Source organism: Alosa sapidissima, chromosome 1, assembly GCF_018492685.1.
Source record: "Alosa sapidissima isolate fAloSap1 chromosome 1, fAloSap1.pri, whole genome shotgun sequence".
Lineage (NCBI taxonomy): Eukaryota > Metazoa > Chordata > Actinopteri > Clupeiformes > Clupeidae > Alosa > Alosa sapidissima.
The window spans coordinates 51,322,139-51,342,691 of NC_055957.1; the positions used below are offsets into that span (position 1 = coordinate 51,322,139).

Sequence of the window (20,553 nt, forward strand, 5' to 3'; positions counted from 1 at the left end):
ATTTACATAAAATACACACAACTGTGTGTGAGTGTGAACCATGTGCGTGTAGAATACATCTTACACCCTGTCACTCTCTGTGGATGGATCCAGCTGATAAATAGATTAATCATCATCAGTTTAATTTCTCTGTATCCCCCAACTCACATACAGCCCTTCACACCGACACATACTACACACACCCTCTCACACACACCCTCTCTCTCTCTCTCTCTCTCTCTCTCCCTCTCTCTCTCTCACACACATACACACATACACACATACACACACACACACACACACACACACACAAACTCATTGGCTTCACATGTATGACATGTTCTCTGACCTGTGTGTCATGTTATTTTTGAATGATTTCATGGAGGGTATGTAATTGAGTGAATTTTGAGCAGGGCATGTCATGTCTCACTTCGAGGCTTCCAGGGCTGGAGCAGAGGACCCGTTCGCCTGATGAATATCTGCACTTGGTCTCGGAGGCCTGTCAGACCACCCAAAGAAACCACTCCAAAGTGCTCATGTCTGGCGTTGGCCTGTTGTCTGCCCCAAACTCAGGCCAGGAAAGGGGCTGTTGTGGGGATACCACCATTCCAAGAGTGGAGTCACCTCAACGAAACCCTGACCATGCGTACTTATACTTATGCATTCACTCACTCATTCACACACACACACACACACACACACACACACACACACACACACACACACACACACACACACACACACACACACGTACCTCCACACCACATTCACATATATGCAGAAACACACACACACACACTGCAAACTCCATGCCCACCCTCTTCTCTCTCACTCACTTTCTGTCTCTTTCATCTTTACCCTTTTCAGCACAATGACACAGAGGTGATGAGAGAGATGGAAAGATGGAGAGACAGAGATAAACAGACAGAGAGAGAGAGAGAGAGTGTGTGCCCCCCTCCCCCGCCCCTAACCCTTGCAGGTGTACACCTCCTCTCTCTGCGTGCATTGCTTGCATTCCACATAGCAGCACCAGCGCACCTGACACTGGCACGGGCGCGTCACCACGCGGCTCTGGGTGTTGTGGCCGCGGCCGCAGCAGATGGCGTCACAGTTCTTGTCCTTGTAGCACTTGCGGGCGGACGTGCCCGCCGAGTACTTGCTGGCCCGGCAGAAGCTGGGCGAGTCCTCGATGTGCAGCAGGTCCATGGTCCGGGGGATCTGGTCCCGTGGACCCAACACTGCGGGCGCCTGCTGCTGCTGCTGCTGCTGCTGCTGCTGCTGCTGCTGTTGTTGTTGCTGCTGGGCGCGGCTCTGAGAGATGTCGCCCTTGCCAGTGACCTCGTTGGTAAAGCTGCCCACCTTGAGCGAGGTCTCGTAGCGCTGCTTGAGCTGTTTGCTGATCTCGTGGAACGGCGAGAGCTGCCGCCAGCACGTCTGGACTGTGCAGGAGCCGGACACGCCGTGGCACTTGCAGGTCGTCTCCACCCCAGCTTTGATCACCTGGGCAGGGGGCATGGAGGCATGTGTCAGTCAACTCACTTCAAGAGAACCCAAATGTTTGCCAAACATCATTCTCAATAACTCTATAAGAATGAGATATGCTGAGGGCACTGCTTCCTTTGATCCTGGACATTATTTCCTTGTTACCTGTAAACATTGTCCTTGTATTAAAAAAATACTATCACTAAGCAACATGAACTACTCTCAAATCACACTGTCACGCTACACTAGGTTTATTTCACAATTTCTTTTGGGGACCTTGATGTCCAGCTTTGCTATTACTTCAGTCAACACTGCAGGGGAGTAATCAGGAACTGAGCTTATGAGGCACAATAAGGTTGCATAATAACTTCACAGCAGAGACACCAACTACCATCTATCAGGACAACCCCCCCCCCCCCCCCCCCCCCCCAAACCCCCTGTAATAAAGCTGACTGCCCCAGGGTTTAAGGTCAGGCCTGAAGAGGGCAGGTCCTGGCAATATTGCAATGATAAACAGGGGTAATAGTGCCTGATTTAAGTCAATGATGGTTATTAGAAATAAGTGCACCACTGCATTCTCCAAAGTACTTCCTAAATAAAAGATCTATTGAGATGGCCCTGGGAAAATCTGAGAAGCGACATTCTTGGGGTTGTTAAGAGGTAAGAGAAGAGGCAAAAAGCCAAGGTCTCTCCCTATAATTGTGCCAATGTTGTTTTACTTCTGGTTCAGTAAAAGAGTCTGGCAAAGCACATTAACTACCTAGCAGCTCAGCAAAATGTCTGAAACAGCTTCACCTCTTACCTCTTTAGCAGAGGACTCTGGAGGTTAATAAATACAACAAATGAACTGATGGGCCGTTCATCTTATGAGTTATAGAGTGAGTAACAGGACATAAAAAATAGATGTTTCATACATTTTATATGTCATGTGAAATGACTAAAACAAACATTCCCTATTGCCTGATCCTTCACCAGTGCTTTCTCGTTGTAAAATGGAGTGGTGGATTTGAAAATGCGTGTCCACCACCACACTGGCAATTCAGTGAAATGTGACAAGTCAGCTTTAAATCGCTGGCGACGGCGAGGCAAGCACATTCCATGGTTTTGTGCTGCATATGGGACTGCACCCCAAGTTTCTGTACACCTCACTAGATGTGCAAAATAAAGAAGGGAATACAAAACAGCGCTGTTAATCTTTTATTGCGAATCGAGGATCCAGAATGGTGTTGGATGGGCAGCGGGAGGAGGACGAGCCGCGAGCAGCCCGCGGGGACACATCTGTGTCTGCTAGCATTTGTGCTCATAATTTATATTTTATATTCACACAAAAATGAAAATGGCAACAATACGAGGAAACCTGAATGCTCAACGGGGGCCAAAAGCAGCCATTTGTTTTGGCCGTATGCTAGCGGACCTTCCTCGAGTCTTTTTGCTTTAGCTGTCAAAGCAACGTCCAAACTTCATCCCTCCTCCCTGTCTCACCACAAACAATGGTGGAGGTATGCTTGGGACAGCCCAAGGCCCTCACTGGTCACTCGTTTGAAGAAGGAAGCCAGTAGAGGAAAAATGAGCGTTTTAAAAAATGAATTAAACACAGCATTTTAAACAAGTCGTTTTTGCATCGGACCTAAGGGATTGCTAAGGCATTGTATCTCAATATTTATACAGCGACCACAGAAAGCAGTTAACAATATGGCCTTTGTGTGAATTACCTTCTCCACTGGAATGACTACTAAATAACTCTTTTATTGACATTCAGTTATAATTACATCAAATAATGTGTTTGAAATGTGGTTATTTCACTTTGATCTTTTGAGAAACTGCAGTCTCAGCTTCCTGAGAGAGTCTTATTAAGACTGTTGTTTGACCGGTGCTGTTGTAAGTCTGACAACTGATTGCTAATATAAGCAATGATCCCAACCCCTCAGTAATCACAGTCCCATAATATGTCTTATGGACATATTATATTATACAATGAATATAGGTCATATGAATGTAACATCTTTTAATGTTGTGCCTCTACCATGAGTGTAAAATATAGGCAGCAATCCTATCCATGTTGTGCTGCTCCTGTGATGCAAAGCCTCTGCTATACTGAGGCAGTAACAAAAACAAATGCTCTTTGCTTACCTTCATGCCAACATTGGTGTTGTGCATGTCCACCCGGGCGCGGATATCTTTGTTGGACCTCTTGCCCAGGAAGTCCTTAACAAACTTGTTGCTGTACTTGAGGTTGTCTCCACAGCCGCCCCACTGCCAGGCCTTGCGGTTCTCCAGGTCCGGGGCCTCGTCACAGGTACAGCGCTCCATGCGGCCCGCACTGCAGGCCTTGGCCATGGCGTGGGTCAAGCCAGCGGAGGAGATGGCATACAGAAAGGCCGTCTCCTTAAACCCTGGGAGAGAGATTGGAACATAAGACAGTTACCAAGCTGCACCTACAAAGGCTGACATAAAGATAAACAAATGTGATTTTGTAAATTGTAAATAAATCTGTTAGATAGTATCATTGAGAGATTAGTATCTAATAAATCAGCAGCTGATGATCTATGGATTACTGATGATCAAGACAGAAATAGCAGTGACCTATGTAGGGAGAGGGAAGGGCTAGATTTCAATGGCACAGAGTAAAACCCCTCTCCCACTTCAAACTCTTTTGAAGGTTACTCAACTTATGTTCTGACACACATCTGTGACACAGAAACGGACCATGGCAGCACACGGGGTGCACTCAGGTATGCTATGCACACACAGAAACACACACACAGACACACACGCACACACACCCCACACACATCTACACACACACACACACCTCTCTTGAGAATGTTGGCTCGATAGCGCCCCTCGAGGGTGCAGTTCCAGCGCTCGTAGCGGAACTGGTACTGGCACTCCAGGACACTCAGGGTAATGGCCTCCATCAGCGTCTCGGCCACACCCGGGTCACGGCGGCACATGCGCCGCTGCTTCTTCTCAAGCTTGAGCCGGTCGCACAGCTTGTAGTGGGCCTTGGCCACCCTCTCCTCCGGCTGCGAGCTCAACGGCAGGATGGACAGGGGTTCATTACCTGTCAGCCTGGGACAGGAAACACAAGCAGAGACACACACACACACACACACACACACACACACGGTCAGTCACACACGGTCAGCCCACACACTTGGGGCGACAACAAACAATAAGAGACAACAAAAGAACAATGGGCTAGGAAATGCATCACATGTTGTGCCTATACTGATCATGTATGGTATTGCATACTTCCTCTCACTTTAGCTGGTTTGGGCTGTTTTCTATTGTGTGTGTATACACTGTGTGAACACTGCAACTGATACCACACTTGCACACACATGGAATACTAATGCATCCTGTACTGTATGCATTTAAACATATAGGCATAGTCTTCTGGGTCGAGACAACTCACAATGACCTGCAGTCGAGGGGGGAACACTCCTACAAGTAATGATATGCATATGGCCAAGTTGTGCTCAACAACAATCAGGAACTATTGTCTCGCTTGTTGTTAATGTTCACATACATTTGGTGTCCAAACTCCATCAGAATAGTTAATGTTCAAGAGAATCCAAGTATTGCTTAAGGTCAACAGTGAGATCAGCATGCAAAGCAAGCTCGAGCTCTGGTGTTTATGTTGGACCAGACGCATAGACAAAAGTGCAGAACCTATCCACTCACTGCATAAAACATTAGGCTTCTCACTTAACACAGCAGAGGAACAAAGAGCCGTTCAGTGTATGTGTGCCTTCCTTCCACACGCACACACACACACACACACAGACTGCACACGACAAGCAGAGAATCACTCCCGTCCTGCCTACACATGGTGCGGACAGGACGCATGACAGATCGGGACATCTTTTTGACAGTTTATTTTGAGGGCAAGAGAGCATAAAACATGCTAGCAGGGTCGGCCGCATAACTGCCGCGCGGAGCTGCCCAGGCATTCTGAGGTTGCACTAGTGAGAGCCGAGTGCGACTCTCACAAACACACGCTGGAGGACAGGACGGTCAGGCGGCGACCATTTTGGTCACACCAACTGACAGTATTGGCAGGATAGTTGCTCATTATGTGTAATTTCTGGGTCCCTTTTACACGTCCAAAGCGAAGGAGCAGAATAAATGGCTTTACAGAACTCACAAACACACTGGCTTACTGCAGCACACATGTCATTACAGAAACGTTTATGCTTTTAAATCTGCCACTTTTGTCTACTAATATAGACAGCGGCTATTATTAACTATGGCCTGGGGTTGCCCCAACAACGCAAATCAACACAGAAGCGGGCATGAGGTTCACAGCTGCGCTGGAGGTTTCAGGGAAGCTCAAGAGCATTTCTCTCTCTGATCACATCCATAGAATTTTGCTGAGGAGAGCTGAAAGCAACAGACCTGTCTCCTGCCGCTGGCAACAACCCCCAAACTCTCTGCCAAATTTCCACAATTCAGGCACCGGTGCCTTGGCTTTTAGAGTGAGTGAGCAGTTTCGCAAAGAAGTCATGAAACATGAAAACCTGATGTTTACTCAATAGCTCAAGCATGTCTCCATCCAAAGTGCAGGGGTGCACAGTTGTGTGTTCATTTTGTTTTTATTTTGTTGGGGGGGTTGGTGGTCCAGAGTGTCTTGAGGATTAGGTGGTAGGGCACTGTTTTTAGGAAAAGCAAGGTTTCCCCCTTGACATTCAGTTACTGGAGACTATTAGCAATGTGTGTGGCTGAGCCTTCATAAAAACCCACCTAGAGTGCCTGCACTGTTACTGTAGGCCTACTTCTCCATCTCTCTCTCCCTCACAATCCAGGCCAGGAATGCTGTAGACTCCATAAACGCTTCAGTAATGGAAGGAGCAGTATCTCCTCATCCCGCCGACTGCGCAGTACAGTAGTGGTCTATGTGGGGAGGAGTGTAGAGTGATCAGCCTGAGGTAGCTACACCCATCATCTGGTAGTCATCACGATCACCAGCACACAGCTCCGGTGAAAGATGGATCCTGGTTGCTTGACTATTTCTCCAGTGGAGAGACCTTTGGATAATCCAATTATGACAATTATGATATCCCTGTGGCTGCCTCTGGAAGCACTTAATATAATTATTTATATTTATTTATATAACTATGGTGCCTCCACCCTCCTGACCATGTCTGAGTGGAGAAAAACCATGGTTACCCAGCGCACAGCCATCGGGAGGTCTACCTGAGGACAATTATGGGGGACAGTCCAGTTTCTGCCCAACAAATGACATCATCTCTGGTCATGAGGTAGATCACAGACAATCAGCTGCATTAGTATTCACTGCCCGACACCCAAACCATTTTAATGACTAACAGTGTTTCCGTCATTCACCTCTCAGCTAATCTTTCGATTCTCTGTCAAACAAGGCCACGTGATCCCAAGCAACACGTTAGGTTCAGCGAAGTTCATATGCTTATGCAACTGGCATGAGCATTGCATACCAGTTGCGCTTTTAATGCACCTTTGCAAACTCCCACAGAGATCTGATGTGAAAACCACACAGAGAGATTTGCCCAGATCTGCCTGAGTAGATCTGCAGGTTTTCGAGCTGTACACGACCCTGAGACAAGGAACGCCCCAAGTCTAACTTTGGGACCAATGTAAGGACACTGTTCGGTTTCTATGTGCTTGTAAAGTAATAGTTATTCGGCTACATGAAGGATGATGCAGCTGAAGCACTTGCGTCATAACATCTCCAGGGTAAAAAATGAGCTCTCTCGGACACCTACGTTTTTCCTGCCCCTCGACATGTTTCAGTTTCCTGTTTTCTTCTGTGTCTGGTCGCCATGTCAGACACGTGTAGTTGTTTGTGACAAGCGCAGTCAATTCACAGCAGCCATTTAAAGGGAGAGCAATGTCAGGCAATGTGAGTCTGGGATTTTGGAATTTGTGTGTTCAAAAGAGGCCAAATGTTTCCATTTTTCCAAAACTTGTTTGCTTTTCCTACCTGTTTTGACATACTGGATGAGTTTACAAGTGGAAACTAGGCAAGTCAAGACTTGAAAAACCTGTTTGCCTGACAGCTCCCGGTGTTTCTAACAGTAAAGAATGTGTCCAAACTTATACATAGACATCAGTTATTTATAGCCTATTTATTTGTTATTGTTTTGTTGTTACTGTTATTGTTTTGGTTGTGAATACTTGAGATAAAAAGAGATGGGTGTATACTGTTTATTGTCATGGATCCAAAAACATCCCTGCTTGAAGATACTGGTCATGTTTTGAGTGCAGCAGTATTGTGTTGTGTTGCTGATAGAACACGTACACAAACAGTGCTGCGGGTACTGTAGACTACTAGCATTTTAATCATGTCCATATCAAAAAAAGTGCTATATTGATTCTATAAAGCTGTTGAGAATGCAGACTCAGGTGCATAAAAAAACAATTTAAATGAAAATTTCAGTTGTGTTGACCATTTTCCTGTTCACCATGTTGATTTTTCACCTTATGTTTTAAATGTTACATTTTAGAAAGCTAAGGATTCAATAAGCAAGTATAGGATACTGACTATATCTATTTAGACATATTTCTAAGCAGTGGTCATGTACGAGAGCTAAGTTTAAGTATAAGGCTCTCATGGAAAATCTCAGATGAGCACAAAACAGATGCTTGTGGTTATTCAAAGACAACCCGGGAATCACGTCACTCTTGTGGACAGTCTGTGTGACGTGTGTCTATCTGACAGAAAAAAAGACACTATGGAACTGGAAGCTAGCCAGACAAATCACTCTGCTAAATCCTTTGACTGCTGCTGCTGTCTTACAGCAGAATATTTTTAGCCAGTTACCAAGAGGGCTCGAGGCAAGATTTGAGCAGTCAAATGCTCCCAGTCTCCAGAGATGGAGCTGTGATACCCCACTCGCTGTGCATGTTTTCCACTCTGAGGCTGAACTCTCAAAACCTAACTGCTATCGCAGATGTGCGCTCAGATTAATCCCCATTTCAATAATGTCCTTAGGAGGAAAACTGTGAAACCGTCTATTTAGTTCATGTGCAGTACATCATTCTATTTGATGTTACTTAATCTGTTCCTTAGTTCAATACTTCCATTTAGTGTTACTGATGATTATTTATGATAATTACAAATAAGTGTAGTGTTTGCAAGTAGTGTAGCACAGTACATGAAGTAATGGATGACAGATCAAGGACTTGCAGTGTATTTGCAGTCGGGTACATGTAGTCTCTCTTGTCATCAGCCTGTATAATGCACACAGGATATATAGTGAGATTGGTATTTTTAGGCTCAGGTTGTGAGCATGTACGTGGGCATTATAGCACAATAACACCAGCTGAGGATGGCATCAATTGACACTTAACATCTTGAGATTCGTCAGTATCAACAAAAAGACAAGCATCCTACAGAATGCAGTGTATGTGCAAAACACAGGTGGAATTGAAAATGTGTGGAAAGTGTCCTGAAACAAACCATGCACTATGGAGGCCAAATGAAATGGCTTTCTTTCTCATCAGCATCCACCACAGCCAGACACTACTCAAATGTATGCTTCCAGTATTCTTTGACATTCTTATCAGGAATTCACTCAGGTTATACAAACAGATATTCTTTGAGGATACTTTAGAATTCATCTAACATCTATTGCATATGACTTTTACATGCACTCCAAAACCCAAATAATAATAATCACACACAACACTGTAAGCACAACAAACAACACTGCACAGCGGGAATGCTCTACACTGATTTATGTCTTGAAGCCAAGACAGCCAATTTGTTTTTCTGTTGGTCTTTGAGGTGTTGGCACGGCAACACGCATGAAACATAATACCTGCTGCACGACAGTATAAAGCGCAGTGTTATCATAAGTGAGGTGTGATCCCTGCCACTGTTTGCTCAGCTTGGCTTTTTCCAGTTTCCAGTTTGTTCGCATTCGCTCCCTCCTTAAGCATGGCTGCAGCTTTACAGGGCTAATCTCGCCCATTGCCTTGCATCCATCTTTCACTAACTACCTCACATGGCTGTTTGGGTCCTTTTTTATGACTGTCAACACTTCACATTGGCCATGACATTGACATCATATGCATTTCCCTGTGCAAGGGCAGAATGGAAACCATGCATCTTGCTTTTTTGTGTCATCACACATAACCTCACCATAGGGCACCAACCCTGACTGTAAGCCATGCAGTGGCAGTGCATGCTTTTCTCATGTGTTTGTATAAATAGGAAAGGTAGTGCGTGTTCTAATGTGTTTATAAATAGGAAAAGCAGAGCAAGGACTGGTGTAACTCTGGTCAGATTGTTTAGGTTGTTTTTTTCCTGTGGGTTTTTTTATTTTTTTCCTTCACTTGTTGGCCAATTTCACAGCACTCGTATAGCAATTACACATGGAAAAACATGGAGGTGCAAAGATTGCAAATGACAAATGATCAGGTGATGATTTGTCCTGTCAGGGAACCTCATCTTTTCGCTGAGGTCATTTCAACACTTACCAAAATAATCTTTCCCTTGCGATATGCACTGTGGTATGTAGTTTAAGGTGTGAAACATTCATACAACTGTGATCTCATACATTGAATTGACAGGCTATTCATTTTGGGGAAATATATTAACTTTTCACACAAATGATAGCATATTGAAAATATTTCCCCGTGCAGTAACCAATTTAGGCGTTTCCTATTCAGAACTCTAACAATGTCATGCGCTCAGTGTCAAGTCTCTACAAGGAACGAAAGCACATTTGTTTCATTTGGAACACCTTAGTGTCAGAGTGTAGGATACAGTTCATATATATACATATATTTTTATGCCTTTAATGAGATAGGACAGTACAGAATGACAGGAAGTGAGTGGGAGAGAGAGTCGGGGTGGGATCCAGAAAGGACCACAGGGCGGGAATCGAACCCGGGTCGCCGGTCGTACGGTGCAGGTGCCCTAGCCAGTCGCGCCACGGCTGGGGCCACAGTTCATATATTTTACCTGAGAATAAAACCTTTCTCCAGTATATCACACACCCACACTAATTTCACATGTCTGCTCTCTCTCTCTCTTTCTCTCGCACACACACACACACACTCCAACACTCGCACACACACACACAGAGACACACAGGCACACACACGCATACGAGCAGACACACACAGACACACTTCAGCACACAGACACATACACACACAGACACACTTCAGCACACAGACAAACACTCTTGGAGCTAATCAGAAGCAGATGTGTGAGGCACTACGGCCCTGATCTTGCTGACAATATAAAACCCAAGCAGTATTTGGTTAACAGTGAGAGAGAGAGAGAGAGAGAGTGAGAGAGAGAGAGAGAGAGAGAGAGAGAGAGAGCAAGAGAGAAAACCATCCCCAAATCCTCTGTATTTTGCCCAAATTAGCCTCTCTTTTCTCTCTAGACTCTCTTTCAGATATTAGTGCACTGCACAGCAGAGAGAGAGGATTTATTTGTAGGGGCGCTGAGGAAGAAGAGGCCATGTGGGCTCTTCTGTGTGTGTATGTTTGACAAGTAAGCCCAGCAGTGTGTCCATTCCAGTACCTCTAAACAACAGGTGTTAAGCCACTCTCTCTCTCTCTCTCTCTCTCTCTCTCTCTCTCTCTCTCTCTCTCTCTCTCTCTCTCTCTCTCTCTCTGTGTGTGTGTGTACAGGCAAGTGTCTCTATCTGTGTCTGTGCCTGTGTGCGTGTGTGTGTATGTGTGTGTGAGTGCCTTTGTGTGTTGCACTACCTAGAAGTCAACACCTCTCCTCCTCATCAACCCGTCTGAACCCAGCCCAAGGCTGCAAGCCAGCAAGTGAGCGAGTAAAAACGAGCGAGAGAGACAGAGAGAGAGGGAGAGAAAGAGAGAGAGAGGGAGAGAGAGAGAGAGAACGGCTCCCTCGCTCCGTCTGGACTTGCTGATTGTGTGGTCTGTTGCCTGCCAGGTCAGGCTCCCCAGCAGGGCAATTACTCCAAACGAATGCCAATCATTCCCCCCAGCTGTTGACCCCAAACAAAGCCTTTTCTCAGACAACCCCCCCAGCTGTCTGCTGCAGCAAACCCAAAACAATGGCAGATGTGAGGAGAGGGACGAATAGCTCAAGAGGGGCAACAAAGCCCCCATCCCGCGTCTGGTTCATGTTTCGGCAGGGTTCGGCCTTGGTGCGAAGCAAAACCCATCACAGGTCCTTCGACAACTATCCCCCCACCCCATTACCACCACCACCCCCACCACCCCAAACACACACACACACACACACACACACACACACACACACACACACACACAAACCTCAATACATATAGGCAGGATAAAGTGAGAATCAATTAGCAGCTATTCTGCCCAGAGTCTGTGTCACTATAAACGTAATGACAGCCCATTCAAATGGGGAGAGGGCTTAACTCTCTGTGTGAAACTGTTTGCAGGCTTCTCTGCCTTGTGACGTCTCTGGGTTTGAGTTGCTAAAAGGCTCTGAAGGCATGACGAGCAACAGAGAGGGAGGGAAGGTAGGGCGTGAAAGGTACAAAGCTAGAGTGAAAAAAAGGTCGGCAGGAAGAGCGAGAGAGAGAGAAAGAGAGGGAGAAAGTGAAGCAGAGGTAAAAAAAAAAAATGTCCTCCACTAAAAAGCTGGATGAACTTCAGACCACTGTGCTGGATACCCATGTGGTGTCTTGCGGGCCAGGCCGAGTAGGAATGTGAGTGTGGTATGCTCCCTCAGGCCCGGCCAGCATCCATGGAAGCCTGTTTGTTTTACTAGCGAGGGCCATGCCCAGGAGCCAAGGGCTGCTGCTCCGTGGGCCGCGGAGCCTGACCAGGACAGCGGTTACGGCGCAGTGGGCACGGCTCACCTGAACACAGGGGCAAGAGACTGTGGTAGGGAAGCCTTCGGCGTGACCTCTCCAAATAACAGTGTGCTTCAAAACCTGGGTTAGATATTTAAACCAACTCAATAAGGCCTTCACTGTGGAACATGGGCTTGACTATATCCTCAAACAATGTGTATATGCATTGAGGTAATAATGTGTTCTTAACCTTGATTTGCTCCACAAAAGAATTTGTTTGGTTTAGGACACAATGAATAGACTTTATGAGACAGCCAAAAAAATGTCCCAATTCATATTGGCTCTAGGAGGACAATCATTGGCGTGGCTGAATAAAAATGAGTGTTCAACTCCATGCGTTTTCAGGAAATGTCTTGGACAACTCGAGCAATAAAACTTTAGCATTCAACAAACCCCTCCGAATAGCGAGGAGATGACGAATCGTCTGCTCTTTTACAACGACAGCGAGATAGTCCCAGTCACATGTCTCCCAGAGTCTAGTGACACACACAGGAAGTGACCAACCGTCATGTCATCTCTGACCCCTCGGCCCCCAAAGCCCAGGGAGTCACGCTAATAGCCCAGGTCACCCATTACACTCTTGACACCAAGAGTCCCAGAGACACAGACCCAAAGAAAAAAGCGGTGTGTTGAGCTAAAAGTTATGCTATTGAGTCATGCCTTTGGAGTCGTCACATTGAGCCTTTCCATGTGAAGCCTCCAACTTGCTTGAGTGCAACGTTCTCGTAAAAGGCTTCGTTCTGTGCTTTGTCCCGGGAGGTGGGGCTCTGTAAGCGTCTGCTCTCTCTGTCCCTCAGTCTGCTCTCTCTCTCTCTCTCTCTCTCTCTCTCTCTCTCTCTCTCTCTCTCTCTCTCTCTCTCTCTCTGGGAGAGTAGACCAGGGGTTGGGGGAGCAGAGACGGTGGTGGAGGTGGAGATGGTGAACGGTGGTGGTGGAGGTGGTGGAGGTGGTGGTGGAGGTGGAGGTGGAGGTGGTGGAGGTATTGGTGGTGGTGGAGGTGGAGGTGGAGGTGGAGGTGGAGGTGGTGGTGGAGGTGGAGGTGGAGGTGGTGGTGGAGGTGGTGGTGGTGGTGGAGGTGGTGGTGGTGGTGGTGGAGGTGGTTATGCAGAGGGAGCGGAGCACCAGTGTGTGCATGGGGCCACAGGAGCCGGGCATGGTAAGAGGTTTAACTAGAGTGTGAGAACCCCAGGCCTCCCTCCTCCCTCCCCACACACACACACACACACACACACACACACACACACACACACACACACACACACACACACACACACACTCCCGCCGCTGCACTGGGTCAGAGGCTCAGGAGTGGTCACTGTGTGACTGGCACAGGTTTGGGTGCTCAGCGCTCTCCACATGACTCTCCAGTCCTAGCTCACACCATGGCACAGAGCACCCCTGTACCAGCGCACTAACGCCCCAAACCCAGGGCCCGCACACGCTTGTGTCAGGTACGAGCAGGGAGCTCCACACACACACGCACTCACTCACACAAACACACACACACCGACACACAGCTCTACTCCAAAGCCTCGCTGACTATTCTGAGGAAACGCGTTGCAGCACTAATAGAAGTGAACGGTGAGCCAGAGTGAGGCCATAGCTGCGCAGACCCATTAAAATAATTATACTCATATGCACGTTTAGACAAAATCAAAGGCATTTTCATGGCTACCCACCCGTGTAAAAAGTCAAATTCCTCCCACAGAACAGGAGCTGTTTTCAATAATGCATCAACAAACACAAGTGGCCAAGTTCAGTCATATTATTTACGGTAATTTACTGTCGCTACTGGGAGATTACGAGGGCTTTTTTCTGTGAGCATTTGAGGAGTTTTACAGATATGATGAAAAATATGCATGCCCATTTCTTGTGGGGTTCGATGATAATGTCATTAAGTCAGGATGTCAAGGTTTACTCTTAAGTGCCCCTATTAAAGTCATGACCTGTCACTGTGGCTCACCTTGTGCGCTCGACTGCAGGGCATGAAATAACAGGACTGGTAGCAATTAAGGTGCGGCTGATGCATGTTAGAACTATATGCCCTTGACAGCTGACCCAGAGTTTATTTGGTTATTTTGTTCATCACTTGAGCTTTGAGCAAATGTTGGGAAATGTGAGAGGAGTAATTTCAAGTCCATGTAAGTGACGGACCTGGCCCTTAAGCCACAGCCTCTGAAGGTTTCTAAAACTATCACAACAGACTAATGTCTGCAGATGTTTACTGTTGCTTCTGTTGATTACGGAATCACTAAAATCACTTAAGACTGAGGAATACACCATTCTAGTGGAAAACAAGATTTGCTCAGTCTCTATAGCAAGCGAGAGGTACAATTATTCCAAATATGTTTACGTCTGTGCATCAGGGGTCGATGTTGATGCAGAACAGACTATTTGAAAACAGATAAGAGGTGAACGTTGCCTTGACATGGTTTACTGGTCTTAATGGCAAGCCTGTGTCTCCTCCGAGAGTGCTCGCTTTCATGGCCTGATAGCGTTGGATCTCCCCGGGTCAACACTACAAGAGAAAGGAGCGTCATTTCCAAGCAAGAGCTGCAAGAAAGCGCAGACTTTTGTCAGACTTCTAATCTTGGCTTTAGACAGCAGTCATTTCAACCAGTGTTCCCACACGCAATGGGGAGGAAATTGGTCTGTGGTGAGGGACGGGAAGCCTAAGACATGGCAAACCCCGCTAATTAACTTCATTTCATCAATCCTTAACCACCGAGGCTATTTGGATTCCATATTGGCTTTCCTGTTTTGCAAATTGCCCTTGTCCGTCCCCCATCTGCGAAGCCCATCAGTGTTTGTACCTTCAGCATGTTCTTCTGAGGCCCTGCGCTGGAGCCCCGTCCACCCCTGAAGCCCACTGCAGACGGCTGGGCTGGTGGAGGCAGTGGCGGCGGCGGCGACGCCCTCTCTTAAAAAGCCAATATTTCCAAACTGTGGTCTCCATGGCCTCTGCCGATACCAGAACCTCAAGCCTTTCGGATGTGAGTGGGCCAAACACATTTTAAAGACATTCCTCCAAGCAATAATAGCATATAATCATGCTGGGTAGCATACAGCTCCACGGCATGCCCATTCACACACAAGTTTGTCTAAAGTGATTGTGTAAATGGGGTAAACAAGCTTGAGTCAATCAGATATGTGGTTAGATGTTTTGGAATATGTATGAAGACATGTAATTAAAGGCTGCTATTATACTTGAAAGTATGTGTGTGACTGTGATGCCGTGAAGCCCAGGAACCAACTAACCTCTGTGAGCACTCCAGAGCAGCTCAAGGGTCAGAAGAGCGTCCAGTTCATCTGTGAATGCCTTAAATAAGCTTAAGGCAGGAAATATGGAGTGGTTTATGATTTTTTTTTTGGTTGTTTTTTTTTTTGGTTGTTTTGTTGGACAGCTGTAATGCCATTTTCATGTTGGTATACATCTAAAGAGAGGATGAAATTCCAAAAATCCCATTTCATGAGACAATATGTCCCTTTGGTATTCTGTGTACTTCATTGTCTAATTTAAGAATTAAATCCAGAAGTCCTCTCTTGTGGATCCTTTTTATGGGGTTTTCCTCTGAGCTAAAGCCAAAATAATCGCACATGCAAGTAAATCAAAAGCATACTGTACAAAAATGCACTTGACCACAACTAACGTGAGACCAAACATTTTTTTCTTGCACTGTATTCTATTTACATAGTGTCCGGTGCCTTTGGATATGGCTGTTTTTGCTGCTCATTTCCCACTCTCCTAGGGTTACATAAAGGCCCAGAAAGTGCTGATTGAGGACCAACCTGTGCTGGCAATAGTGACTGCACCCCCCAGTGGAGGCTGTGGGCACTGCATGTATGTATTCCCAAACGTCTGAGTGACTCAACCCCGGAGAGGATCAAAACCTACAGACTTAAGTTGAGATCCGCACACAGCATCAAATGAATCTCAACACGGGCCTGGCATCTGTGGCATCTTACTCTGCTGTGTGGGAGACCTGCACTCTGTCCATCTGAGCCCAGCATCAGCACTTCTACAGGGAGCGCTATCATCAGAGGCCATGGGGCTGAGGGCTCTTCTTTCAGGGGGCTGCTCTGGCTGCAGGATATCCTGTGGCGTTAAGTTTGGGAAGTCCCTCGGTCTGTCACAGCTGCCCCTCCCTGCCCTGTGTGTCAGGGAGAGTAATGACGCCTTAAGACCTCATAATGAGCCACTCGCCACCACCATCTAGCAGGCAACGCCAGCCCTCGCCAGCCCTGCCTCCGCGTTAATCACACAGTCATTATTCTCAAAACCGCCAGCCTGCTACCAGCATCGACATGAAGGAGAGGGCGTTGTTTGAGAGATCCGAAAAGTGTTAGAGTGAGGATCGTTGGTGGGTCCTTGGGGCAATTCAAGTGCTCACTAAGAATCTTTAAGTGAAAACAGGCAAGTCTGCCCTGTCTTTGCCTTGTCTCAGGGGAAGAGTTTTAAAAGTCTAAGTAATAACAGTGCAAAAGTTGAAAGGGTTGGAACAAGTTCATTTGAACGAGACGATGAAGGGTCTGATATGTCACAGACCTAACAGCAAGCACTCTGAACTAACAGGCTGCATACAAGTGATCCACAACCAACATTAAAACTGCCTTACCACCGCTCAAGCAGAAGTAACTAGCATCACTGACAAAACCCACTAGTCTCCCAACTTGATGTTGTCTTCCGCACCGCGGTGCACTTGCCATGTGCAGATCTACATGTGTGCGTGACCCCAAGCTGGCCTCAGAGCAGTCTGCACGCCAGTGTAAGCACCACAGAAAAGAGCCTCTCCTTCCACAGCCACATGTGCCTAAAGAGTGATGCCTTTCTCAGCACATCTCATCTGTTCCCGCCATCCCCCCCGAGCCATCTGAGGTGTGTGGACCGCGGGCCAGACAGAAAGCAAGCGCCCGTGATTTCTTCCTTGAGCACTTCCAGGAATTTCTCAATTACGCCTTTTATGTGCTATTTCTCCCCCAACCTGCTGCGTTTCCCATAAGGAGCCGGCGCTCGCTTCCAGGGACGTAACCCCCGACGATACGGGACGAAGCCGAGGGCGAGCACCTGCCACAACAGGCAGCAGCGGGGGGAAAAGCGAGCGCTCACATTCTTGTGGCCGGGATGACAATTTGAGCGGCTGCTTGACTACGCGAGGAATCCCACCCCACCCTCCAAGACGCAGGCCACTGGCAAAAGAGACTGTGTTTATGTTGCACTTATGCTCCACCGCACAAGGGAAATTGGGTATGCAACATTGACCCTCTATTTTGAGTAAATCAGTACCCTGAGGATGCCTTGCTCACACATACACGCAGGCAGTGGCTATTTATTTGAACAAGTCGTGTTAGTGTTTGTGCCCATCAAAATGTCAGGGGCTTAGATTTCACGCTGTCTCTCTGGCGCTCTGTTTAGAGGTAAATCAACTGCAGTTGGGTGGGATGGGGAGGCATGAGGGTGGGGGTTGCTTGGATAAGAGTGAGCTCATGTCACTGTAGCTGAGACTCTCTCTCAGTTGGGCTGGTCTAGACCATGTGTTGGTGCTGACTTATTTTCCCTCTGCTGCGAGCACAAATAACTCTACGCCGGCCACTGAGGCCAGATGTGCCACACTCTGAGTGGAGAGCCGAGGCTGTCTGACGTGTTTGCAGTGGCGATCTGGAGGGCAGTTCCTGACTCCAGAGACAAAACACACTTCCCTCAGGATGCAAATGGGCTTTTCATGGTTTGTTTTCCTAACCTGATGAAATGAAAGAGCAGGTCATTTCCCCATGAAGTGCCCAAAATTGAGGTGCTTTGCTAACACTGTAACAACGAAACATCATCCGGATGGGAGTCATACCAACTCTTTGTTTAATTGCTCACGCACAGGTTTCGGGGGGAAAACCACATATACTCTTATTACCACATAATTAGTCATATCAGACAGTTGTGGTGCCTTATTCCCACAAAAAGCCAAAGAACATAAAAATGATCTTTTGTCAGGGCAATATTTTCAACTATGCAACCGTCTTAATCTTTCACATCTTTAAAAAGAACAGTGTACTATTCATTACTCAGAGATACCCCGTCCATGACAGTGTTGTGCTATGGTTCTAAATTTACTGCCTTTCCAGTGAGGGAATGAAATAATCGTGAGACCCAATGCAGAACCCCCACAGCCCATCAAACCGGTTTATAACTTCATAATGTTCTACAGGTCCCGAGGGAGCCACTCCCCTGGTTGGTCTATGGATCAGCTCCTTTTCTGAAAACACCTTCACATTCCCTGACAACAGGCAAGACTGCTACCAGTACTACCCACCTCAACTGACAGTGAATGAAGCTTCTCTCTATAATTACAGTTCTTCAATACAGCACTTGACAACCCCCAGAACTACATTTCAGAGCATCATCCAAATATGCATAGTAGCTAGGGAGTTTATCTCATAAGTGAGGGTTCATTTTGTGGGCTTTGAGGGATGTCTCTTGGCTAAAGTAAGCGTTCCCTTGAGCTCAAAGATTTGTGATCCTTTTAAGTGTCTGCTTGTTCAAACAAGTGGAGCTGGCTTTGTGATAGCATGGTCATAAACCTTCAAATGCAGCTACTAAATTAGATGTATTTTATAAGGCTACAGATAGTATCTTCAAAAAAAGTCTTCAACTTAATAGACTGACCTACCCCCACTAACATGTGCAAAGGCGTGCACTATCTTGAAAGTCTAGCATTACTTTAAATTAAAGAGATTGTAGTCGAACTAATTTATGGACAAGATGGGGAAACTGTAAATTCTGGACACATTCTTTCATTTCTGTTTAAACTGTTATTAAACTTAGTGGGAGCGCACAGCGGATGCCAGAATTCTCAAGCCGTTGTTTATGCTGGATGGTGAATATTCTCTGCGAGCAGAACAGACGTTTCGGCCACCAGTTCAGTGAGCTGCATTGCTTTATTGTTACCAGCTGTTGAGACTGTACCCTCCACTCACCTTTTCCTTCACGTCTGCGCTCGAAGCTGACTTACATTAAAAGTTGCAAGTACTTCGACAAAAGAATCACATGACGGCTGGTAGCCTACCAACCTTTCAGAATGCATGCCTATTAAAAATTGCTTTTGTTAGCCTGTAGTGTAGTCCATGAAACACCCCACTCCCCTCTGAGCACCGTAAGGGTAATATCCCGTTATTGCCCACAACGTCGTTACGCTAAGTGAGTTCATATTAAGCCGCTGCCGGTTTCCCAATGTAGGTGCAGATTCCAAATTCGTATGGAAATAACCTCTCTAACCAACGTTATTGAAAATATGCTTGCGGTTTATTGTTTGTTTGTTTGTTTGTTCACAAAGGTTTAAAAAACAAAGTGACATGCTTGCGCTTAATGGCTTAAAGGCAATGGAGGATTTCAAGCTCGTAATCAACCTGCCGCCACCCGCTGTCACTGTATGGTTTACCACTCAACTATGCTTCAACGGCTGCGGTGCCGACAGAAAAAAACAGCTTCACGAATTAGCATTTCTCAACTACATATTTACACACCAGCAGTTTTTATGATGACACATCAAAAAGTGAAGTTAGATCCACGGCAATAAACTCCCAGAGTTTACGAATCAAACAAGTGTTGGTAGTTGCATTTGGAATAGTGCCTAATTTGTTATGTATACTCTATAAAGTTTACTGTTAGTATCTCCAGCAATTATTCATTACCGTTAATTTATCAGCGACACATAGGCCAACTTTTGAAGTGTAAAAGGTGCCTACCCGAAATAAGCTGTAGTCGGTCCAGGCAAGCTGAAAAGGTACACTATAACTGTGAATGATAACCATCCCAGGAGTAGGTGTCCATCCAGCATTTTGCAACGGCTCTAGGGCAGATCATTTCGTTTCTCCTGAGTAGCTGTGTAAAATCCCTTGTTGTGAGATCGGCACTTCTTATACAGTGAGAGGATGCCTGTGCTCCTCCCATCCAGCAGAGTGCAAGGGGAGAGAGTGTGTGTGATGAAGAGAGGGAAAGAGAGAGAGCGCGCGCCCTTGGTAGTTTCAGGAGCTTAAATTTAGCATGGTGTTTGATCATAGTTTAATAATGAAGTGTTTACTCTTCCTGGACAAAGCCATTGTTGTGGTGTAAAATGCAAATACAATTCAACAACCCTCTGAAGTCAAGTGGATGTGATTTTAGAGGAATATGATCGATTACATGTTCTTGAATAAATCCATGCAGTATTTGATATCTGATTTGACAACAAGTTCACTCTCTGTTTTGGTTGTGGTCCAAAACGATGCTCATTCAGCATATAAACTCCAGTCAGCT

At 46.3% G+C, this 20,553-nt stretch overlaps 1 protein-coding gene across 1 annotated transcript; it reads right to left on the reverse strand.

The window, feature by feature from the left end:
- Window positions 1-758: 758 nt before the first annotated feature.
- On the reverse strand, window positions 759-20,126 carry wnt9a (wingless-type MMTV integration site family, member 9A). The gene is made up of 4 exons (XM_042098287.1): window positions 20,004-20,126; window positions 4,274-4,533; window positions 3,592-3,854; window positions 759-1,479 (listed from the first exon to the last, which is right to left on the reverse strand). Exons 1-4 carry the CDS (start codon window positions 20,093-20,095, stop codon window positions 946-948), a joined length of 1,149 nt encoding a protein of 382 aa, XP_041954221.1. The 5' UTR covers window positions 20,096-20,126; the 3' UTR covers window positions 759-945.
- Window positions 20,127-20,553: the final 427 nt, after the last annotated feature.